The following is a 19014-nucleotide window of genomic DNA, read 5'->3' as shown; positions in this document are numbered from 1 at the left end:
TTCACATTCAGGAGGACTAAGAAGAAGGAGGCGGACACGTTGCACCTTCTGACATTCATCTTTTTTACAGCAGCAGTGTAGCTTGTCTGCATGCAGCTCCTTCAGCTAACATAATCAGATTTCATTATACTGTGCTACAGCTGGCCTGTTACAGATTTAATCAATCGTCTAATCGTAGTATTGCCACTAATTACAAATACGTATTGAGATCAATATGCATTTCACACATGCAGAATCTCTCAGGAGAAAATGCTGCACAGTGTGTGGCATCGTGTATAAACCATCCAGCTGGAGAGATCCATAAATTAAATATGAATATCGCAGTTGTACAACTGAAACCTCCCCTGTTCTTTCACGTGAAATGTAACCCATACTGAATACTGTAGGTAGGATAATGCTATAAAGCCAATTTAGGCCCCTAACTGAATTAATCTGGTCATTAATTAAGACGGGATGATTAAAGGGAACACCCCGAGTGTGTTTCTGTCTTGAAAAGCTGCTACATGATTTTAAGCCAGTCTGTCATAAATCTATCTACCATTTATGTTGCATGGTTTGAGTGATGAGTTTAACTTTAAATGAAAATGTGGAAAAGAAATTAAGCAGTCTGGCTAAGGTCTGGATTTCCAGCAAATGGAATTAGCTCAGATTTAGTTAGCTAGTTAGTTACTATAGTTAGCTAGTTGGCTAATAGGTAGTATCTGAAGCAAAAGTTCATGTGCAGGAGGTGTTCTTGAGGTCATAACCTGAAGACTTCAGTCAGCCTTAAAGTAACTGACACACAGTCAACCCACTCAGGAGAGCAAAGCATTGTTCTGCCTACTACACCTAAAGGCCAAGGTATTGCTAACTGGTTGATCTATGCCATGGTCTGTGGATAGTGAGTGAAAGAATAAAAATGCAGATGCAAGAACTGGAAATGAGTTTCCACTGAAGCGTGTCTGAGATGGGAGCATGGTCCTACAGGAGAAGAGAAGCTACTACTCCTCCACATCAAAAGGAGACGGTTGAGATGGTTTGACTAGGATCCCTTCACAATGCCTTCTAGTGTTAGAGTGTTTCATTCTCCTACCGGGGAAAGACCTGGGGCAAACCCAGCAAATGGAGATATTATGTTCCAGGGATCACTTAAGAAAATCTCTGTGTCATTCTGGAAAAGCTGTGAGACAGTGGGTCTGGGTATTTCTGCCTACACTGCTGTCCTGAAACTGAATGGATGAATGCAGAGTTGGAGTTAACTCCATGTGGCAAAACGCCATATCTTATTGTTAGAGCCCTTTGTGTATGCCATCATTTTGTTTGTTTTTTTAATCTTGTTTGACTTTTAATCAATAGCGATGTTTATGATTGTTAACAACAACAATTTTTTATATGAAAGGGTTTAAGTAAATCTTAAGTAAAGCCAAACTGATTCATCCATGCATTTGTTGGGTCTTTTCTGTAACTCAATTGCAGTGAATCAGTGCCCCCCCACCCGCCTTGACTTTGTTAATACCCATTTATCATCTATTAGATTGCCAAGCAGAACAGAACAGAGGACCAAAAAGTACAACAGTCAGCTCTTCTTCATACAATTAGTTTTAAAATTAAGTTTAAGTCATTAACTTTTTAAATGGTGTTTAATCAATATTGGAATCAAAATTCGATTACAATTTAATGTCTGTTAAAGATTGATTCAGCATTTTGAAGACTAAATTAGGTGTTCGCACTGTTATTACTTAGAACAAGCCTACTCCCCAAAACCCCAAAAAACCTGATTTATTCCAGTGAATACCAGTTCCAGAAGAAGCATTTACTCAAGTACTGATATGAGAGAGAGACGTGACTATATCAATTTAACAGCTGGTATCACTAATTACTTTGTTGATTTTTAATTTACATAATGAAACATGCAGTCAGATTATAAAATGTTATGGATTCAACCACCAGCCGGTATTAATTAGTTAAAGCATCTTAAAAATCAGTGAAAATGAGGGAAAGTATATCTTCAGATATATTTTTTGTGTATTTTTAATGCAGGACTTTTAACAGAAAATAATGTAACACTGCATTTTTAGAGCAAGGTAGAGCTGCAGGAGAACACAATTAAAAAGTAAACGATTTATAGGCCTTCTTGGGTCCAGTACAGAATCATCAACTTATTTTACATCCTGGCTGACCTCATAACTATTTACAGGTGATAGAACACATCCATGGGCCCAGCCAAAACCTTTATTCTAAATCACTTGGGGATATAACAGGAGAGACAATAAAATTGAACTATGCAGGTAAATCACCTTCAAATAATCTCTAGGCTATGTAAAAGTATAAAGTATTAAAAATAGTTTTCTATGTAAAGTAGCAGTATATATAACAAGTGTAGTTAAGTAAGTTATTTTAATTGTTTTAAATAACGGAATAGGGCTTCCGTAAGTGTTTAAGAAAAGCTTACTTAATTACTAACTATTGCTGTTATATTGTCCTCTTGTTACAATAACTCAGTTTCATTTCTCAGTGTATTTAATGTGTTTATGTAACAGTTAATCATATTTAAGCCAACATTTTTATAGAGATTAACAGCAATTAATAGAAGAAGAAGAATAGTTTGAAAATTGAGAGGAAAAAAAATACAAATGCCCAAACAAGTAACTGGCCAGGGCCGGCAAAATTAATCCCATCAGAATGAAGATTCTCTTGAATGTTTTGTTTCTATATCAAAATATTCCAATTTTGCTATTTTTTTTTAATCCTCTTTTGTGTTTTGATTTGTTTTTTTGTTGTTGTTTTTTTAACATCCGATGACATTTATTGTTTTATCTGGAATAAGAAAAAACCCGTGTTAAGAAGGTACACTGTATTTGCAAAACCCAAGGTCTGTTGAAGGAATAGTACTATCACACTTATTTATGCCTTTTGCACCCAGAGCGATGAGCAAACTACACATCCAATCCAGGTACAAATGGAAAATAACTGTCCAGCTTCTCTTGCTGCTATTTTGTTTTCTTCAGTGCCTTAACTATCACATTATGATAAGCAAAATCTCATTGTAACACAGTCTAAAATTATGGGCTACTATTAGGAATGGTAAGACTGGCAAGAACTCTCTACTTATCCAGTTTCTTCCAACCACCAGTCAATTTTGAATGACTGTTTTGGTACTTGGAAACAGAATGGCATAAGAAACATTTAGGCACTTTTTGTGGTTAAAATATTCCCTAGCTTTGATCAAAATTGAAATAATAATTTGGTATAATCACGTTTTGGTTTTTGGGGGGTTTTTTTGTGACACCTGCAGAATCTCGTAGGGAAAGTATGTGTGCGTGATTCCTGCTGAGCCTTTGAGAAGGAGTGTAATCTCCTTAATCTATAACTGCTTACTCAATCTTCAAAATCTATCAATAGAGTCCCTAAAATGTGCATAGAAGGGAGATTTAGCAGGGGAATGAAGCACTGGAAGGGATATATAATGCCTAAATTCTTGCTAAAAGAAAAAACCTCACAAATGTTGCATCGTCTTCATTTTTCCAAAATGTAACCTTCTGAAATGTTTAAAAATATAGATTCAACATGTGTTAGTAAATACAGATTGACCCCAGCGTCATTGGCACATTCTCTCTGGTAGCATCCCAATTCAAGGTCATATTGGAGTTCAAACTTTTAAACACAGAGAAGGTAATGCTTGAGCTTAAACTTGACTCTCTAAAACAATTACTTCGATTTATTTAGTGAGTTAATACATTTGGGGCTCGCTCGGGCCCCTTCGGGGGGTGGGGTGCCCTTGGCCTCTCGGCTTGGGGCTCGGTCACTCTGGCACAGCTGGCTGCCAGCAGAGCTCACGGGCACGTCACTGCAACCCCCCTGGCTTCTGCTCCACAGCTGCTGAGTGACCCCTCATCAGGGGCTCTCCTCAGCTCTTTCCAGGATAGTGGCACGGTTGCCCCTCCGTTGGTCTTCCTTGTGCTCTGAGGGCCTCTGGATGTCTGGAGCCTGGATCTCCTCCATACCTGCTTCATGCCCTGGAGGATGGGGCTATGGCTCCCCACACCCTCTAGCAGATCATTACATGAAGGAACCTTTTAAATACAAGCGCGCTCATGCTCACAGGTGTACACACAGGTGATCACACACACACAAACTACACCCTTTTTGGCTCCTAACTCAAAGCACACTGTGCACTGTCGATCCTACGTGCTGCACAATAATATTCAATATTTAGTATTTACTGTTATATTCACATAGATCATCGCGATGTTGTTGTTTATTATATTGCTCTCTTCTTTTTGCTTGTTTTCTCTTTTTTCTTTCTCAACAGGTGATCCAGGTGATTGATATCTGTATTTTTTTGTCTGTTTGTTTTGTTGTTTTTTGTTGTTTGCCCTTTATCACCGTTCCTCTTCCCCGCTGTTTTTCTTAACCTACCTCTCTTTCTTTCTCCCTTTTCTTTCCCCCAGTCATGTCTGTCCCGTGTGTAGCAAGTGAAAATAAAATAAAATAAATAATAAAAGCAAAGGTAAAAAAAAAAAAAAAAGTACATTTGAGAAAACTTTGAAACATTTAGTAGACTATATCAAAACTAGGCTATAAGTGCTACTTTGCACTAATTATGTGTACTTATACTGTACTATGAAAAGTCTTAAACCACCCCATGTTGTTTATATTCTGCTTCCAAAAAGCCAGAGTTTCTTGTTGTTGTTGTTTTTTGTTTTGGGTTTTTTTTTTTAAGTGGTCTAGATCAATATTTCTTCAGACTTTTGGAAGATCTTTCAGATTCTTCTTCGGACATTGGCTGCTTTTTCACTTATTTTCAGTTCAGTCCTTGTACTTGATAATGTTTAGAAATATGGGGGAAAAAACCTGACAAAGACCTGACACAGAACCTGAGAGATGCATTTGGCCCTTTAGTTGATTCATCTACTGCTTGCTGAAGGCTCATCTGAAGAGATGGCCTCAGTGGAAGGGTGGCTGTCACTCTTCTTTGGAAGGGAAATAGGGAGAAAACGCTAAGGTTACCAAATTACACAAGAACTGGACTGAAAATCATTGGTAACAGATCTGATGGAGTGATGAATCCAAATTTGAAAATAGTAGTTTTACTGACCATTGTCAGTATATACAGACAAGGTCATGAGAGAGATAAGGTCATCTGTAGCCACATGTAACACATGGTGGAGGTGTTTCATGGTTTGGTGTGGGAAATTTGATGGAATTATAAATGCAGAAAAGTGCTGTTAAACATAACACCTAGAAAGCATCCGATTGGCACCAGCTTCATTTTTCTGTATGACAATAAAAGCACAACTGGATAGAAAAGCATACAATTGAATACTATCAGCCACAAACTGGCCTCCCCAGAGCCAGGGCCTACTTTGAATGTCCTTCAAGAAGCCTTGAGAAGTATGGGGAACCTTTCCATTTTCCTAGCAAAATATTAAAAAATAAGCAGTAGCCTCATAACTTTTTCCTGGTATTATATAGTCAGCATTCTGACTGTAATTTTAAAATAATTTAAAAAGTATCTTTGAACTATTATTTTTGGTTTTGTTTTGGGGGGTTTTATCCTAGCTCAGAAAACCCATCTCAATAGGACTACAGAAGAACTAGCTCAAGCACCTGTTTGTTTGTTTTACTAAATTCTTTGCTTTGCTGCATTTTATGTGTTTCGGAAATTAATTTAAAAAGAACAAACAAAAGCTAAAGAATAGCAAAAAATAAATAAATAAATAAATTTACAGAGAAGATTAGCAAAGAGAGTCAGTAATCATCCATCTGCAAACGTCAATGAGCATGTGTGCAGACCAGCCAGCTCACAATATGGTGAAAATGTCTTCACACAGGCCAAACAGCTGAAAGCTGATAAATGACCTGTGTCTGCTGTATATATCTACATGCAGACCTGAACTCTGTTTCCTTTATGCTTATTTGTTTTTGGACACTTCTGGGCTTCTCCTACTAGTCGTACTTTAAAAGACACAATCATATGAATTATGGAGCATGTCCTCAAGCGTCTTACAGAAAGCGTGCATGAAGGGCTGAGAAAGTCTGCGGGAGATCCCTCATGTCTTCTCACTGTAGATTTTATGGTGGGCTGCCCCCAGCGTTTGTGGACTTACAAGAACTATACATCAAAGTCTGCGAGAGTGTGACAGAAAGATTGGGTAAGGCAGACTTTGAAGGAGAGGAGGAAAAAGAGAGATGTGGAAATAGAGAGAGATGCATTTGAATCAACGACACATGCACACACAAACACACACTGATTGATTAATTATAACATATCCTTGATTGATTTTACTGTCCAGGGAGATATTGTTAACTAAATAAATGTAATCAGAAGCATTATTTACAGTAAAGCTCATGCACTCTGGCAGGCTAAATGGAGTTTACTACATTCAACCTTCCCAGGGGTGAATATCTACATTTAACCAGTTTACGTTTGTATATTATTTATGCAGTGTTCCTGTGGTGCATCAAAAGCTATGTGTTAAATGCCACATAAAATAATTTTTAAGACTCAGAAAGGGCCACAGTCTTGTACTCGTCACTGCTACTCCGGGTTGCTGTGAGCAAGGCAGCAGAACCTGCTCAGAATGAGAACAAAAATGTGACAAATGGATGCTGTTTAGATGAAATTGAGATTTCAGAGTATAACTCCAGTATTGGCTCTGGAACTTTAAATAGTTCAGGAGGGTCAGTGGAGATGGGAAAAAGTATTACTGTGGATTTTTATCCATTTTCAACAAAATGGTAAACATTTAGAAAGACAGCAGATCAAAAGATGTATTTTTTTTATAAATCTGAAACAAATCAAGCATAATTTGTTTAATTATTTGGATTATGGTAATGTAGAAAATGTTGCTTTTTTTGTAATGTAGTTTACTCTTGCGTAAATATCTCTGCAACAGGTTATGAAACAGACCACAGAGGGTCTGACACACGCAATAGACAAAGATAAATCATTTATGCTGCACAATAATTATCGCTTTAGGATTTACATGACTTAATAAGAATGATCAAATGTCGTCTCTCTGATCACACAACAACCCAGTAAGGCATGCAACAACAATCGCATCGCTGCTCAATGCCATCAAACAATGCACTTGTCTGTTGAGTTTTATCCTGAGGAATTCAAAAGGTCTGCGGCCATTTGGCACAATGTTCTACAATAAATATCAAAATGCACACGCTACAGTAGCAGCGGCCAAAAAACTCAATTCAGTCCACGTCTGCACTGGGCAATGGCTCTTCCTATCATTATGCGATCTGACCAAGAAAATGAGCTAAATTTCTCTGGGAAGGAGTCTGAGGATGGCGAAACACTTCAGGTAAAATGTGCACAGCAGACTGAGATGAGTAAATGGATGTTTTAACCTTCTGTTAATATAAAACCAGATGACTGAAGCTTCTTTTTTGCCAGCAGGCATGCTGTGAGACACAATATTCAGATGCTACAATTATCATAATGTTGTGGCAATATGACTAGTCTGACTGGGACTGGAAGCAGCTCTAACACAGCAGAACTTAATGCTGCTGAGCAAAAATATATTTTTCATGTCTTTCCCCCTCTGGACCAGTGACGAATGACTGCTGTAATGGATCAGAATAAATGTGTGTATATGTGCAAGTGTGTTCATTCCTACCAAGAACAAGAGCACGATAAAATAAAAACAAGCATCAGTCATTTAAATGCGTTCAAATACTTTATTCTGTTTACATCGAGTGACCAGTCTGCATATGAACTAGTTAAATGTGCTCTCAGTATGCTGGTCATTACAATAATGCACCTCCAATACCTGGTGGATTTAAATATTATGCAACACAAAGGAAATAAATTAGTGCATTACCCTTTTTTTAGAAGAAAGGAACCGCCTCGTACCACTGTTTCATATAATAATTATCTCTGTAGCTCAGCAAATTGTTTTGTGTTTTCTCTGATGTTTTCTCAAATATGGTGAAAATAGAAGTGTAATGAGGGGTACAAAATAAAACATCTTTGCATTTCAGAGACATATGCAGATTCTCTACTTCACTGACCTAGCTTCTGCTGATATGTTTATTAATTCCCATGTTCTCTAACTCTTTGAGCACTCACTGCTCATGGTTTAATTGAAAATCTGCATCAATAATATTACTACTTAGATGATTGCTTCGACTACGACTGCTGCCACTGTGGTGTCCTGAAAGGGCACAGAGGCGTCAAAGAACTGACTGAATAACCTTGGCTGTGATCTACTTTGAAATGTTCCCATGGATGATGCAGTGAAGACGCAACCATGACGTCTGCCTGTCCAACACCAATCAAATAACCCTTTTAAACTCTTTATGTACCAATAAACTCAAAGTTTCTTCATTCCTTGCCATTGCATTTTCAATCTGCCCATCCATTCACTTTCACTTATCCAATGCAGGGTCATAGGATCTTATACCCACTGTCGCAGAATGAGAGGTGGACTACATCCTGGACAGGTCGCCAATCTGTTACAGGACTGACACAGGGAGATAGTCAATCATTTATATGCGCCAATTAACCTAATACATGCATGTCTTTGTTACTGGGGGAGAAAGCCAGAGTACCAGGACAAAACCCAAACAGACACAGAAAAACACACATGCAAACTTCACATAGAAGCACTATGATATGATTTGAACCAAGGACATTCCTGCTGTACAGCGACAGCGCTAACCACCACACTGCTGTGCTGCCATGTATTAAAATATTAGTTGAATAAAGTCACACTTAGGGAATAATAAGGACTAAAAATTGGATCACCTAGCCTTAATTAGCAGTGACTAAAACTGCACAATGAGGAGATCTGGAAGAGTTCCAAGTTTACTATTTTTATGGCTTGTAGCAAGCTAATTCAAAATGTGTGATGGTAAACCCCAACCCACTTTGTGCCTTAATTATTACTTTATCTCGAAGTCTTGTGTTGTAAATGTACTCTTTGTCAATAAGACAAATTCAGGACTAAGATTAAGACTAAACAGAAAAATAAACAAATTGAAATTTATATTTAAAGTTGTATTTCTTACCACAAATTCATAGAGTCCCCAAAGTGGAAATGAGACCACAGTGTTTGGCCTTACAGGAAGAAAGTAGATAAACTGGCAGTCTGGTGCTCTGATCACACTCTGCCTGAATATCAGCAAAACAAAAGAGATGATTGTGGATCTCCTGAGGTCAGGTCTGTGTAACCACCCCTCACTTTACATTAACAGTAAGGAGATGGTGTGTGTCACCAGCTTGTAGTTCTTGGGGTTAATGTTCACAGGAAACTATCCTGGGACTCCAACACAGCTTTGGCCATCAGTAAAGCCCAACAATGCCTCTTTTCTTTCAGGAAACAGAGGAAAGCAAAGCTACCACAGAGACTGTTGGTCAGTTTCTGCCTATGTGCAATAGTGAGTGTTGCTGCCTGGCTCTTTAGCTGCACAAAAGGCAGAACAGGAAGCCATCCAGAGGATCATTAAAACTGCTGGAAAGATCATTGGGGCAGAGCTTCCATATATTACAACCATCTCCTCCCGCTGTTTGCAGCTACCTATCCTCACTGACTCTTCTCACTCTGCCCATCACCTGTTCCAGCTGCTCCCATCAGGCAACAGGTTCAGGTCCATTAAAGCAACGACTTGTGGAATGACAAACAGTTTCCATCCACAAGCAATCAGACTTCTTAATGGCTCGCATACACAACTCTTCCTGGCTTTAAATTACATAAAATTAATTTGTATTTACTATTTTAATTGTACTATTTATTTATCATTTATTAGTTATTATTAATTGTTGTTGGAGAGCCTGTGCTGTCTCGTTGTTCTTGTGGCAATGACAATAAAGGCAAATGATCCTGGCGGGTGTATCGATGCATCCACTTGCAGTTAATCCATAATAAATTATTCACTTTTTCAAAAAAAAAAAAAAAAATCCACTGGCACCAGAGGAAATTCGAGCAATCAGGGAGCTAAGAGGATTTACCAACTGCGAAATACGGATATCTCAAAGATTCTGTCTGACCCTTCCAGTATATATCGCTGTATTGGGAACAACAAGCATACTGGTATTGTAATGTTATTACCATGATGCATGGTTAAAAGACGCTCTTTTGATCTCCTGTTTGTGTAACACACAGACAAACTCAAATTCACGCTACTGCTTCAAAATAGGATTTAGCCCAAGAAATATACACACTTAACAGTGACACATTTGTCGTGTAAAGATAAAAGAGCAACATCGATAAACTGTGGTTTATGTCTTAACCCAAGCCACCCCTGAGACCTTCACGTTACGCACGACGCGCGTCATACATTAAGTAGAGTCCAAGTGGGCTGAGAAAGGCGCTGAACTCCCCTTCTGTCTCTCCCCCCCCCCTACCCTTCTCCCTCCTTCCCCAGAATCCTTTGAGCCAAATACTCATCCACTCTCTCAGCGTGCCTGTCAACGTGCGATCTCCTCTCCTGCCCGGGACAAAGCCGCACACAGCTGCTTTCTTTCCACAGTGTTCGAGAGTGCACGATCCGGAGCGGACCTCGGGTGTCTTGCTGCTGGAATAAATAACCTGTGAAGGACTTCTTATACAGACTGAGAATATTCAGTTTGTTACTTCTTGTTGCGACCACTTAGGCGGTGATCACAAGTGTTATTTCGCAGAAAACAAAAACTTGAAATTCCTTAACGTCCCTACCGAAGAGAGAGCGAGAGAGAAAAACGGGTTTAATGTGTTTTATGTGCTTACGGTCAACAGTGAGGTAGACTGACTCGGGCACATTTCACAGAGTGTCGGCGTGTTATTTATCCAGTGGATGCGGCTGCCGGGGTCGATGTCTGAGCCCTGCAGGATCAGCCTGTCATAGGGCATCATGATTTCTTTGGTTCTTCACAAGTGGATGAGGAATATCTCTCCTAAGATGCTGCTGGTGGCGGTGGTGATGCCAGTATTGTGGTTTTTACCTCTGGCTGGAGCGGCTCCCTCTCTGACTACCGAGCAGCTGGACATGGGGGTGGTAAGTTTCCCATCTTTTTACACGGGGATAGGAAGTTTGCTACATTAACGTTTTTAGACATGCATGGAGAGTGGAAAGTTTTCAGACCTCCCGTGGGCATACCAACTCTCGGAAATGAGCAGTTTACCCTACTTTTGCATGTAGAAATGCCGTCCTTTCCATTTGATCCGAACTGTAACACCTCGCAGCGGTCCAGTGTCCCTAGGGGTAGCCTGGCGTCGCAGACTGGGTGTAATGGAGAAAAATAGGAGACTGTTGCCAAAGCAGGAATCAGAGTCCCTGTAATGGTATTCAATAAATAAATGTAAATGTATTTGCCTTGGCGGCATATCGAACTCCTCCACAGCATGCTGACATAGTATATATCCTCCACTGATGAATGGCAAGCGGGGCTCCCTTCCAGCGCGACGACAACCTCAGCCATAGGACATTATTTCCTTTCCTCAGTAATGCTTCTAAAAGACTACTTCAGTATATTTTCCTCATGCTGAGTTTGATCAGCATGAGGAAAAAAAGATAAAGTGCAAACCTATTACTGGCGTGAGCTGCTAGTTTAATAGTTTTCATTAGTTTACTGTGGTGATAAATGGAATTAAAGTGTGGAACAAGTCCATAATTGTTATGTGAATTTTACTATTTACACTCTGTTTTATGCATAAGCCTTGGTACAGTCAAAAAAAAAAAATCACTCCAATCCTCTCAGTGAACTGTATTCAGCAAATTAAAGCTATTATATAATATTTTCATCAGCAGCTTGGGCTCACAATACTTCCACTTTATATTTGGAGTTTAATGAGCTGCGGACTTGCAAATTAAACAAGTATCTGTTAATTAGGAACTCTTGAGACACTCTAATTAAGTGTTTACATTAATGGCTATATTACAGATCAACTTAACTGTCTCATTAGGTTTTAGTATTTCTTGTTATCTCCACATTGTTTTGCCTAATGTAAAACCATAGTCAGTCTCCCCATAGAGATTCATCCCTCCGAGCTTTGATGGATTCATTCATTGCTGTTCATTCAGCTTGTGTCTCCCTGCATTCGTCTCTGCCAGCTGCTTGTTTGTCTTTTTTTGTCGTTGTTGGTGGTGGTGATGGAGAAGATTGCGCATTAAGTCTGTTATCAAAGAAATTTCAGGGTTGGTTTTCAAGCTGGACCAGTTCCACATATTACCTGGTGGATGTTTTGGAGACAACATTTTGTTTCCTTGGTCTTCAATACTCAGACCTGCAGACATGTTTTGACCTTCAGTTTCTCAGGTTTGAAGAATACAGTGTGTTAATTGCAAATGTTTGGTCGCCATACCTTAAAGCCATCTTGATACTCAACAAATACTTGGTCTCTTATGTAGCCAGGAGAAACAGAACAATGTGTCCTTGACTGAAGCAGTTTTTCTTACCACTAAACCATCCTGGTTTGAGTTGAAAAGACTGGTTGGGTTTAATATTTGCTACTTAAAGCACTATCCTCATCAGTCATGTGTTTACATTAGCTCTCCTCAGGTTTGTGTTAGCTGCTTCACTACGAGTGGCTTTAGATGGGTTTAACTATAATGTTTACATAATTTTTAGCCTATAAATAGTAGTGGGGGTAATGTCTAAGCATCACTGACAGGAGTGGTTAGACACATTGTTTTCATTACTGATTAATGGAGTAATTTCTGCAACGAAACAGTTAGTTGTTATGTCTAAAAGTCTAGAGAAAATAATGAAGTCTCTCAGAACCCAAGGTGACATCCACACATTTCTTGATTTTTCTAATCAACATTCCTGAACCTCAAAGTCTCCAATTTGTAATTTGATAAAGCAGAAAAAATACACAAATTAACACACTGGAGAAGTTTTGCTTGAAAGCTGGGGCTTTATCGACGCTCTGACACCATGTCATTCCCTATCGTAACGTTAGCACCTTAGACTCAACAGTTTCAGCATATAGCATGTGTGCAATACCAGGATTTTTTTCTCAGTATGTGAAAGCAGCTTTAGGATGGTCATGGGTAGGCAGATGGACAGATGAGCACCATTCTCCCCTGTGATTGGTTGATTAACTTTTAAATAAGACTTCTCCTGCATTGATGAAATCACCCTCAGCTGTTGAAAAACAGGTGGATAATTAGTTCTTGAGGGTCTGAGTAGCTTCTCCCCAGCTCAGCCCAGTGGTTTTCATAAGTGCTATACATTTGGGACTCGGTCCACAAAAACAACCATCTACCCACAGAAGCGTGTCCTGATCCCCAGCTCTACTGCTCCACAGTCCCATTACACTTCAGAGCCATTACTTGGCTTTTAGTCGTGCTGAATGTAGCGCTGAATGTATCCATCTCTCTTTGTAACCAGTGTACACAGTGACCATAATTAACTGCACCACAAACTTAAGCACAGCTCTGAGGCATGCAGTTTTCAGCTTTGCTGTTATCTAGCCCAGTACATCACTGCAGAGCACCAATTTGCAATTTCAGCATATGAGGGAACTACTACACAACAGCTATAATGGTCCCTGCACTATGTTTTCCACTCATAATGTCATTTTAATCCTGATGGCTGCTTTCTACTCCAGTACTGAATGTCTGACTTCCTCTGGGAACTGTTTGTCTCTAATATTGTACTTGCTATTGCAGCTGTCTTAAGCTAGAGGTGTGGTGAGCGTAAAAGGTGTTGATAAAAGCACCTTAAGTACGCTTTAATGCTGTAAAAGTGTGGAAAAAATGCCTTTCCTGCATTTAATCTTTTAATGCTGAAAATGTTAACTTATTTATTTTTTTCATGTCTTTAAGCAATAAAACCAAATAAGTGTGTGGTATATGCCTGATGGGATAACCATTTCTTACCAGTCTGCCTCTAACTCTCATTTTGCTTCATAATTCCTTTAATGAGAGTACCATCTGGTCTTCTGTCCACTGAGTAGAGAAGAAAAAAAAAAGAAAACCCTGGTAGACGCCACCCTCTTTACCACTGCTCCCTTTTTTTCCCCTCTTCCCTGCTAGACCTCATAATACTGAATTCTCATGCAACCGGCGTGCCCAGCCCCAACACTCCTCATTAGCTCTTTCTTTGCCTCTCATGAGTGCGCAGTTCACCAGTATTATATTCTGTCCCCTCAGTCATTCAGTCTCCTTCCTTCAATTTTCTTCTTCCAACCCAGATATAGGATGCTTTCTTTCTACCAGCACATCATGGTTCTTCTGATTACACGTAGAGACCCAGGGAGAGAGGGAGCTCAAAGAGAAAGCTGGATGCAGAAACAGTCAAGGGAAGGAGTGATGGAAGCATTGTGCGCCGAAATGACTAATCAGCTATATATTATCAAAAAAACCTAACAAAGAAGGAAAAGAAAAGACAGCAGATATTGAATGAAAAGCAGGAAAAAGTAAAATGCTACTTCATTTCTATCATGCCCGACTTTTGGATACTTTTAGCACTACCGTTCCACTTCTATCTTGACGTGTGACCCTTATGTCTGTACTACTGCGCCATGGGGATTATATCCAGGACAAGGGCATTTTTTTCTCTGATGTCAAGGGGTAGATTTCTGTGCAGCATTGTGTCATGATTAACAGAGAGCGAGAGAGAGTGTTCATCGTGTAATATATAACACATTCCCGGCTTCTCGGGAAGAGGGAGATACTGTGGAAATGAACCAGTCCTTCAATCTGCTCCTTTCCAATCTGTCATTGCAGCTTTGCTAAGTGTAAAAGTTCTCTTGGGACTTGCAAGTTTCTGAGGAAACTGTCAGAGTTCATAATATCCTTAGAGCCCAATTCAGCAAGGATCTTAAGGGCCCTGGTGCTCTGTTGGCTGCGCTGTAGCATGCTGGTGTGGGAGTTAAGTGTGGCAGCTGCAGCACTTCTGCATGATGTTTTCAGCCAGCAAATGAATTTGTCTGTATTATTTAAGCCATGAATGTGATAGTTGGTCTTGCCTTGTTTGTTCAAACTGCTAAATCCCTTTCTAATATTGAAGTTCTGAATTTTCCTGACCTTTGGCTGGTTTCACAAAGAGTGACTCTGACAATGGCTCAAATGTAAGTAATCAGATATCATTGGAATAATTTGCAACACATTTTGGGAAAATTAAGACACAGCTGGTCATGCAACCACATCAAAACACTTATCTTTATTTACTCCAGCAGAAAATGGAAGCGAGTCCATAAAACCAGTGCTCATTTCTGTGTAACTCTCTGAGTTAAATTATGACTACCTAACTATACTGGCGAGTCTAAAATATCCTAGTAAAACAAGCCTCTAGTGCTCTGGGATGTGTTTTTTGTGGGTTGCATGTGCATTTCAGATTTATATGCACCAAAACAAATTCACTCTTTTTCTGCCGTCTGACTTTATGTAACCGTAAAATGATTGAACTGGTTGGTGGCACAAGCACTCCAGGCTGGATCTTATCAGTTTATCTGCTTTTTATTTCAGCAGAAAAGGGTGGATATCTTAGTCTCAACACAGTAGTTCTCTCCCATCTATTTTTGTTTAGTTTTACAGTAGTGATGGATTTAATATTGTGGGCAAGTGAGTGATGTTTTCCACAACAGAGCTGCACGCGATTGGTTTGAACTGACTTCATTACTTGTGCAGGCACTCTCCAGGGCTCCCCATATAGAAAACCTCAAATCAACTCCATGTGGACAGTTCTATTTTAACTTCAGGGGCCCCGCCTTCCCTCTTGTCTTTGACCGGATCAAGGTTTTGGTTGCCGTTGCTATTCAAAGGGCCGACTACATCTTGTAATTACAGTGGTTTCTGGTGTTATGCTGGCTCACATGCTAAAACCTAAAATAATCCATAGCCATGCCAACTGAACTGCCAATAGACAGCTTTACTAGCACGATCAAGAAAACCCAAAAGGAACAACAAAGCTTCTCTGAAATTGCTTGCAGAAATTGGCAGAATTATAATAAATGTGGTTATGTCTGTATGTGAATGCCACTTTCTTCTTGTTTGTGTGTTTCTGTTTTATAAGTTGTGTATAGATCGGTGTGTGTGTGTTGGTCAGTGCCACACTAGTGATCTCATTATTTGTCGTTACAAAGCAGTTGTCATTTCTGAACAAGTGAAATAGATGGTTGAAATAAAGAAAAGGTGAGGGACTGGATGAGGACAAATGTTTGTCATCTTTGGAGTCAACTTCAAGACCGCTATGGGTTCATGATCCCATTCGTCTGAATGTCCAAATAAAATGAGGAGAATTACAGGAGCAGGAAGAAGACCAAGAGAGATTGAGTGGGTGGCAGAGATAAGCTGCGTCTCCATCCAAATATCACTGGCAATTAGACCTACTTTCTCTAGTCCACTGTTGATACTCAAACTCCTATCAAGTGAATATAATGAGCCAGTAACAATCTGCAGAATTTTAAGAGGCACTCGTGATCCTGTAAATTGCAGTTTATTTGACTGTTTGAATCGCATTCTGAAGTGGGCTTAATTTTGCATTTGGGTTTATGGTAAGAACAGAGCTTTGCTGTTTCGGACTCAAGTTTAAAAATAGAGTCAAACACAGCGACATGGACACACTTGCACGTGTGTGCATGCTCTGTGTGTATTTTTGAATGAGCATGCTTAATGTAGACATGCCAGTTGCCAACATTCCTCAGCTAAAGCTAAACAGACATCACTGCAAGGATCACTATAGAAACATGCGGCAGCTCTTTCATGGCTTTATGAATTGTGTACCAGGGCAGTCCATATATACATCCTTACATACATAGTCACTCCTTTATCTCTGAACTTAATAAGGCCCCATCCTATCTTAAAGACGCCATAGTACCTTATTGTCCTAACAGAGCACTTCGCTCTCAGACTGCACTTACTTGTGGTTCCTAGAGTTTGTAAAAGGCGGATGGGAGGCAGAGCCATCAGCTATCAGGCTCCTCTCCTGTGAAACCAGCTACCAGTTTGGATTCAGGAGACAGACACCCTCTCTACTTTCAAGATTAGGCTTAAAAATGTTCCTTTTTGATAAAGCTTAAATGTAGGGCTGAGTCAGGTGACCATGAACCATCCCATTATGCTACAATAGTCATAAGGCCATTACACACCAAGCAAGTTGCAGAAAAGTGACATGAAACTCAGAATTTTTCAGACACAAACTTGTTGTGAAACTTAAATACATACTGAATGTGTTGCATTATTTTTTCACCCTAAACAAATGCACTGTGGAAAAAACAAGCGATGATGAGCTGATCCTAATTTTTATAAACAAGGAAAGGAAAAAAACAGATTCTGGGTTCATACAATTGTCCAGTGAAGGCACCAGTACAGAGAATTTCATGGTTAGATCGAGGAGTTGAAACTGGTCTGATTGGTCAGATCTGTTTATTTGCATGCGAAAATCAGAAAAATCAAACTTGATCCAAAACAGAATAAATGCCACAAATTCATCCTGCATAATTACATGGTCAGTGTGAACGGCCACATTAAGCATAGCTGAGTCTGAAAAATATTTCTAATGCTCAAAACATTTGCACAAATATTACACACTCGGTATGTAAAGGCCTGTAGACTGCAGGTGGGCCTTTTTACTTCACTCATCTCCTTTCCATCTCTGTGTGTTTATACTCCTCTACTGCATTTAATCATTAGCGATTATTAAACTTTTGTCTTGTCTCCCTTCTCCTCCCCCTCATCCCCAATCAGTTGTGGTGGATGGCCGCCCCTCCCTGAGCCTAGTTCTGCCCTGTCTCACCAAGTGCTTGCTCATAGGGGTTTGGTAACTGTTGGGGTGTCTTTCTAATACTGTAGAGTCTTCACTGTACACAGTGCCTTGAAGCAACTGTTGTTCTGAATTAGTGTTATTTAAATGAAACTGAATTGAATTGAACTTTAAAATGGAATTACATAGATGAATTTGCATACTACCTGCTCATAGATCAAACATATTGATGCAATGCCACTCTATTATACAGTTCCTAGCTTATGTAAAGTGGATTTGATTGACAATTTTCCATACCACTAAAGGTCACAGAGATTAACAATGATGTACATGTGACACTGATTGCTGATTATTTGAATGACAGGCAATTATATATCACTGTATGACCTTTCTGTTATAGTTTGAGATTTCCCAAAGTTGATGCAAGCAAAAGGAACAAAAACAAAGGCTGCTTTCAGATTTTTAACTCAACATGTTTCCATCACTTGGCTGCACAGTTGAGGAAGTGTTTTTCTCTAAACATCTATCAACTGGATGTGTGCAATGCATAGAGACAGATAATTGCTAAAAAGTGCCATGTGACACAGATCAAATACTCGAATTTCACCTAGCATCTGGAGCATAAACTGGAGTAAGGCCATAAGAGGACATGTTTATTGAGTGAGATTCCATTTAAAATACTCCAAAAGGCTACAGCATCACAGACGCTGTCCCGTCAATCAAAGCAGCCGCACCTTCCATCTTTAAGCTCGAACAAAATTAAAACAAGTGAGTTGTTTAAAAATAATCCAATGACCAAACAGTTTTTTAAAAGTGGGAAACTATCCAAAATCTTGTCTTGTACCAGGCTGTAAACATGCATTTTAACACTGTTGATTTGGGGCTTACTTTTACAGTCAGCCTCAGTGGGCTGCAGTTTTGGCACTTCCATGTTGGCTTCCTCGTGTTTAGTCTGCAGCAATATTAAGGTGGATATTGCATGTCAAAGTTAAATCAAGAGGAATGCCGGGATCCAAGATTTCCCAGCAGAACATTTGTTTGTAACATGATTCATGCTGTACACCCAACCTTCCAGTGGGTTTCTAGTGTTGTGGATAATTGGTGTATAGGTTAACCCATAGAAACAAACAAGTTAAAGTCTAATTCTGTCAGGTCTGTTATCTATTTGTGTGTAACCTTCTTTTATCCCCACTATCAAGGGACACTGGCTAAGCTTTATTCAGTCCATGTGTCTGTTGGGTTTTCACTCATTGCCATGCCACATTAGCACCCACAGAGAGAAGAACTTCAAAGAAGGTTTGGGGGCTTTTTACCCTCAATGGAGACACTGAAACTTATGCTTATTAAATTAGGCTCCAGTTGTAGGGGGGCTGTTCTAATTGGCTCCA

At 39.5% G+C, this 19014-nt stretch overlaps 1 protein-coding gene across 1 annotated transcript in view; it reads left to right on the top strand.

Moving 5' to 3' along the window:
* The first annotated feature begins 10433 nt into the window (after window positions 1-10433).
* Window positions 10434-19014, top strand: part of LOC134632126 (matrix metalloproteinase-17-like) — an 87628-nt gene continuing 79047 nt past the window's right edge. Inside the window, exon 1 of the mRNA XM_063480724.1 lies at window positions 10434-10971. Within this exon, the coding sequence (XP_063336794.1) occupies window positions 10828-10971 (144 nt within the window). The 5' untranslated portion in view covers window positions 10434-10827. The remainder of the gene's footprint in view (window positions 10972-19014) is intronic.

This window comes from Pelmatolapia mariae, linkage group LG7, assembly GCF_036321145.2.
Source record: "Pelmatolapia mariae isolate MD_Pm_ZW linkage group LG7, Pm_UMD_F_2, whole genome shotgun sequence".
NCBI classification, from domain to species: domain Eukaryota; kingdom Metazoa; phylum Chordata; class Actinopteri; order Cichliformes; family Cichlidae; genus Pelmatolapia; species Pelmatolapia mariae.
This window is presented reverse-complemented; position numbering and strand designations above follow the sequence as displayed.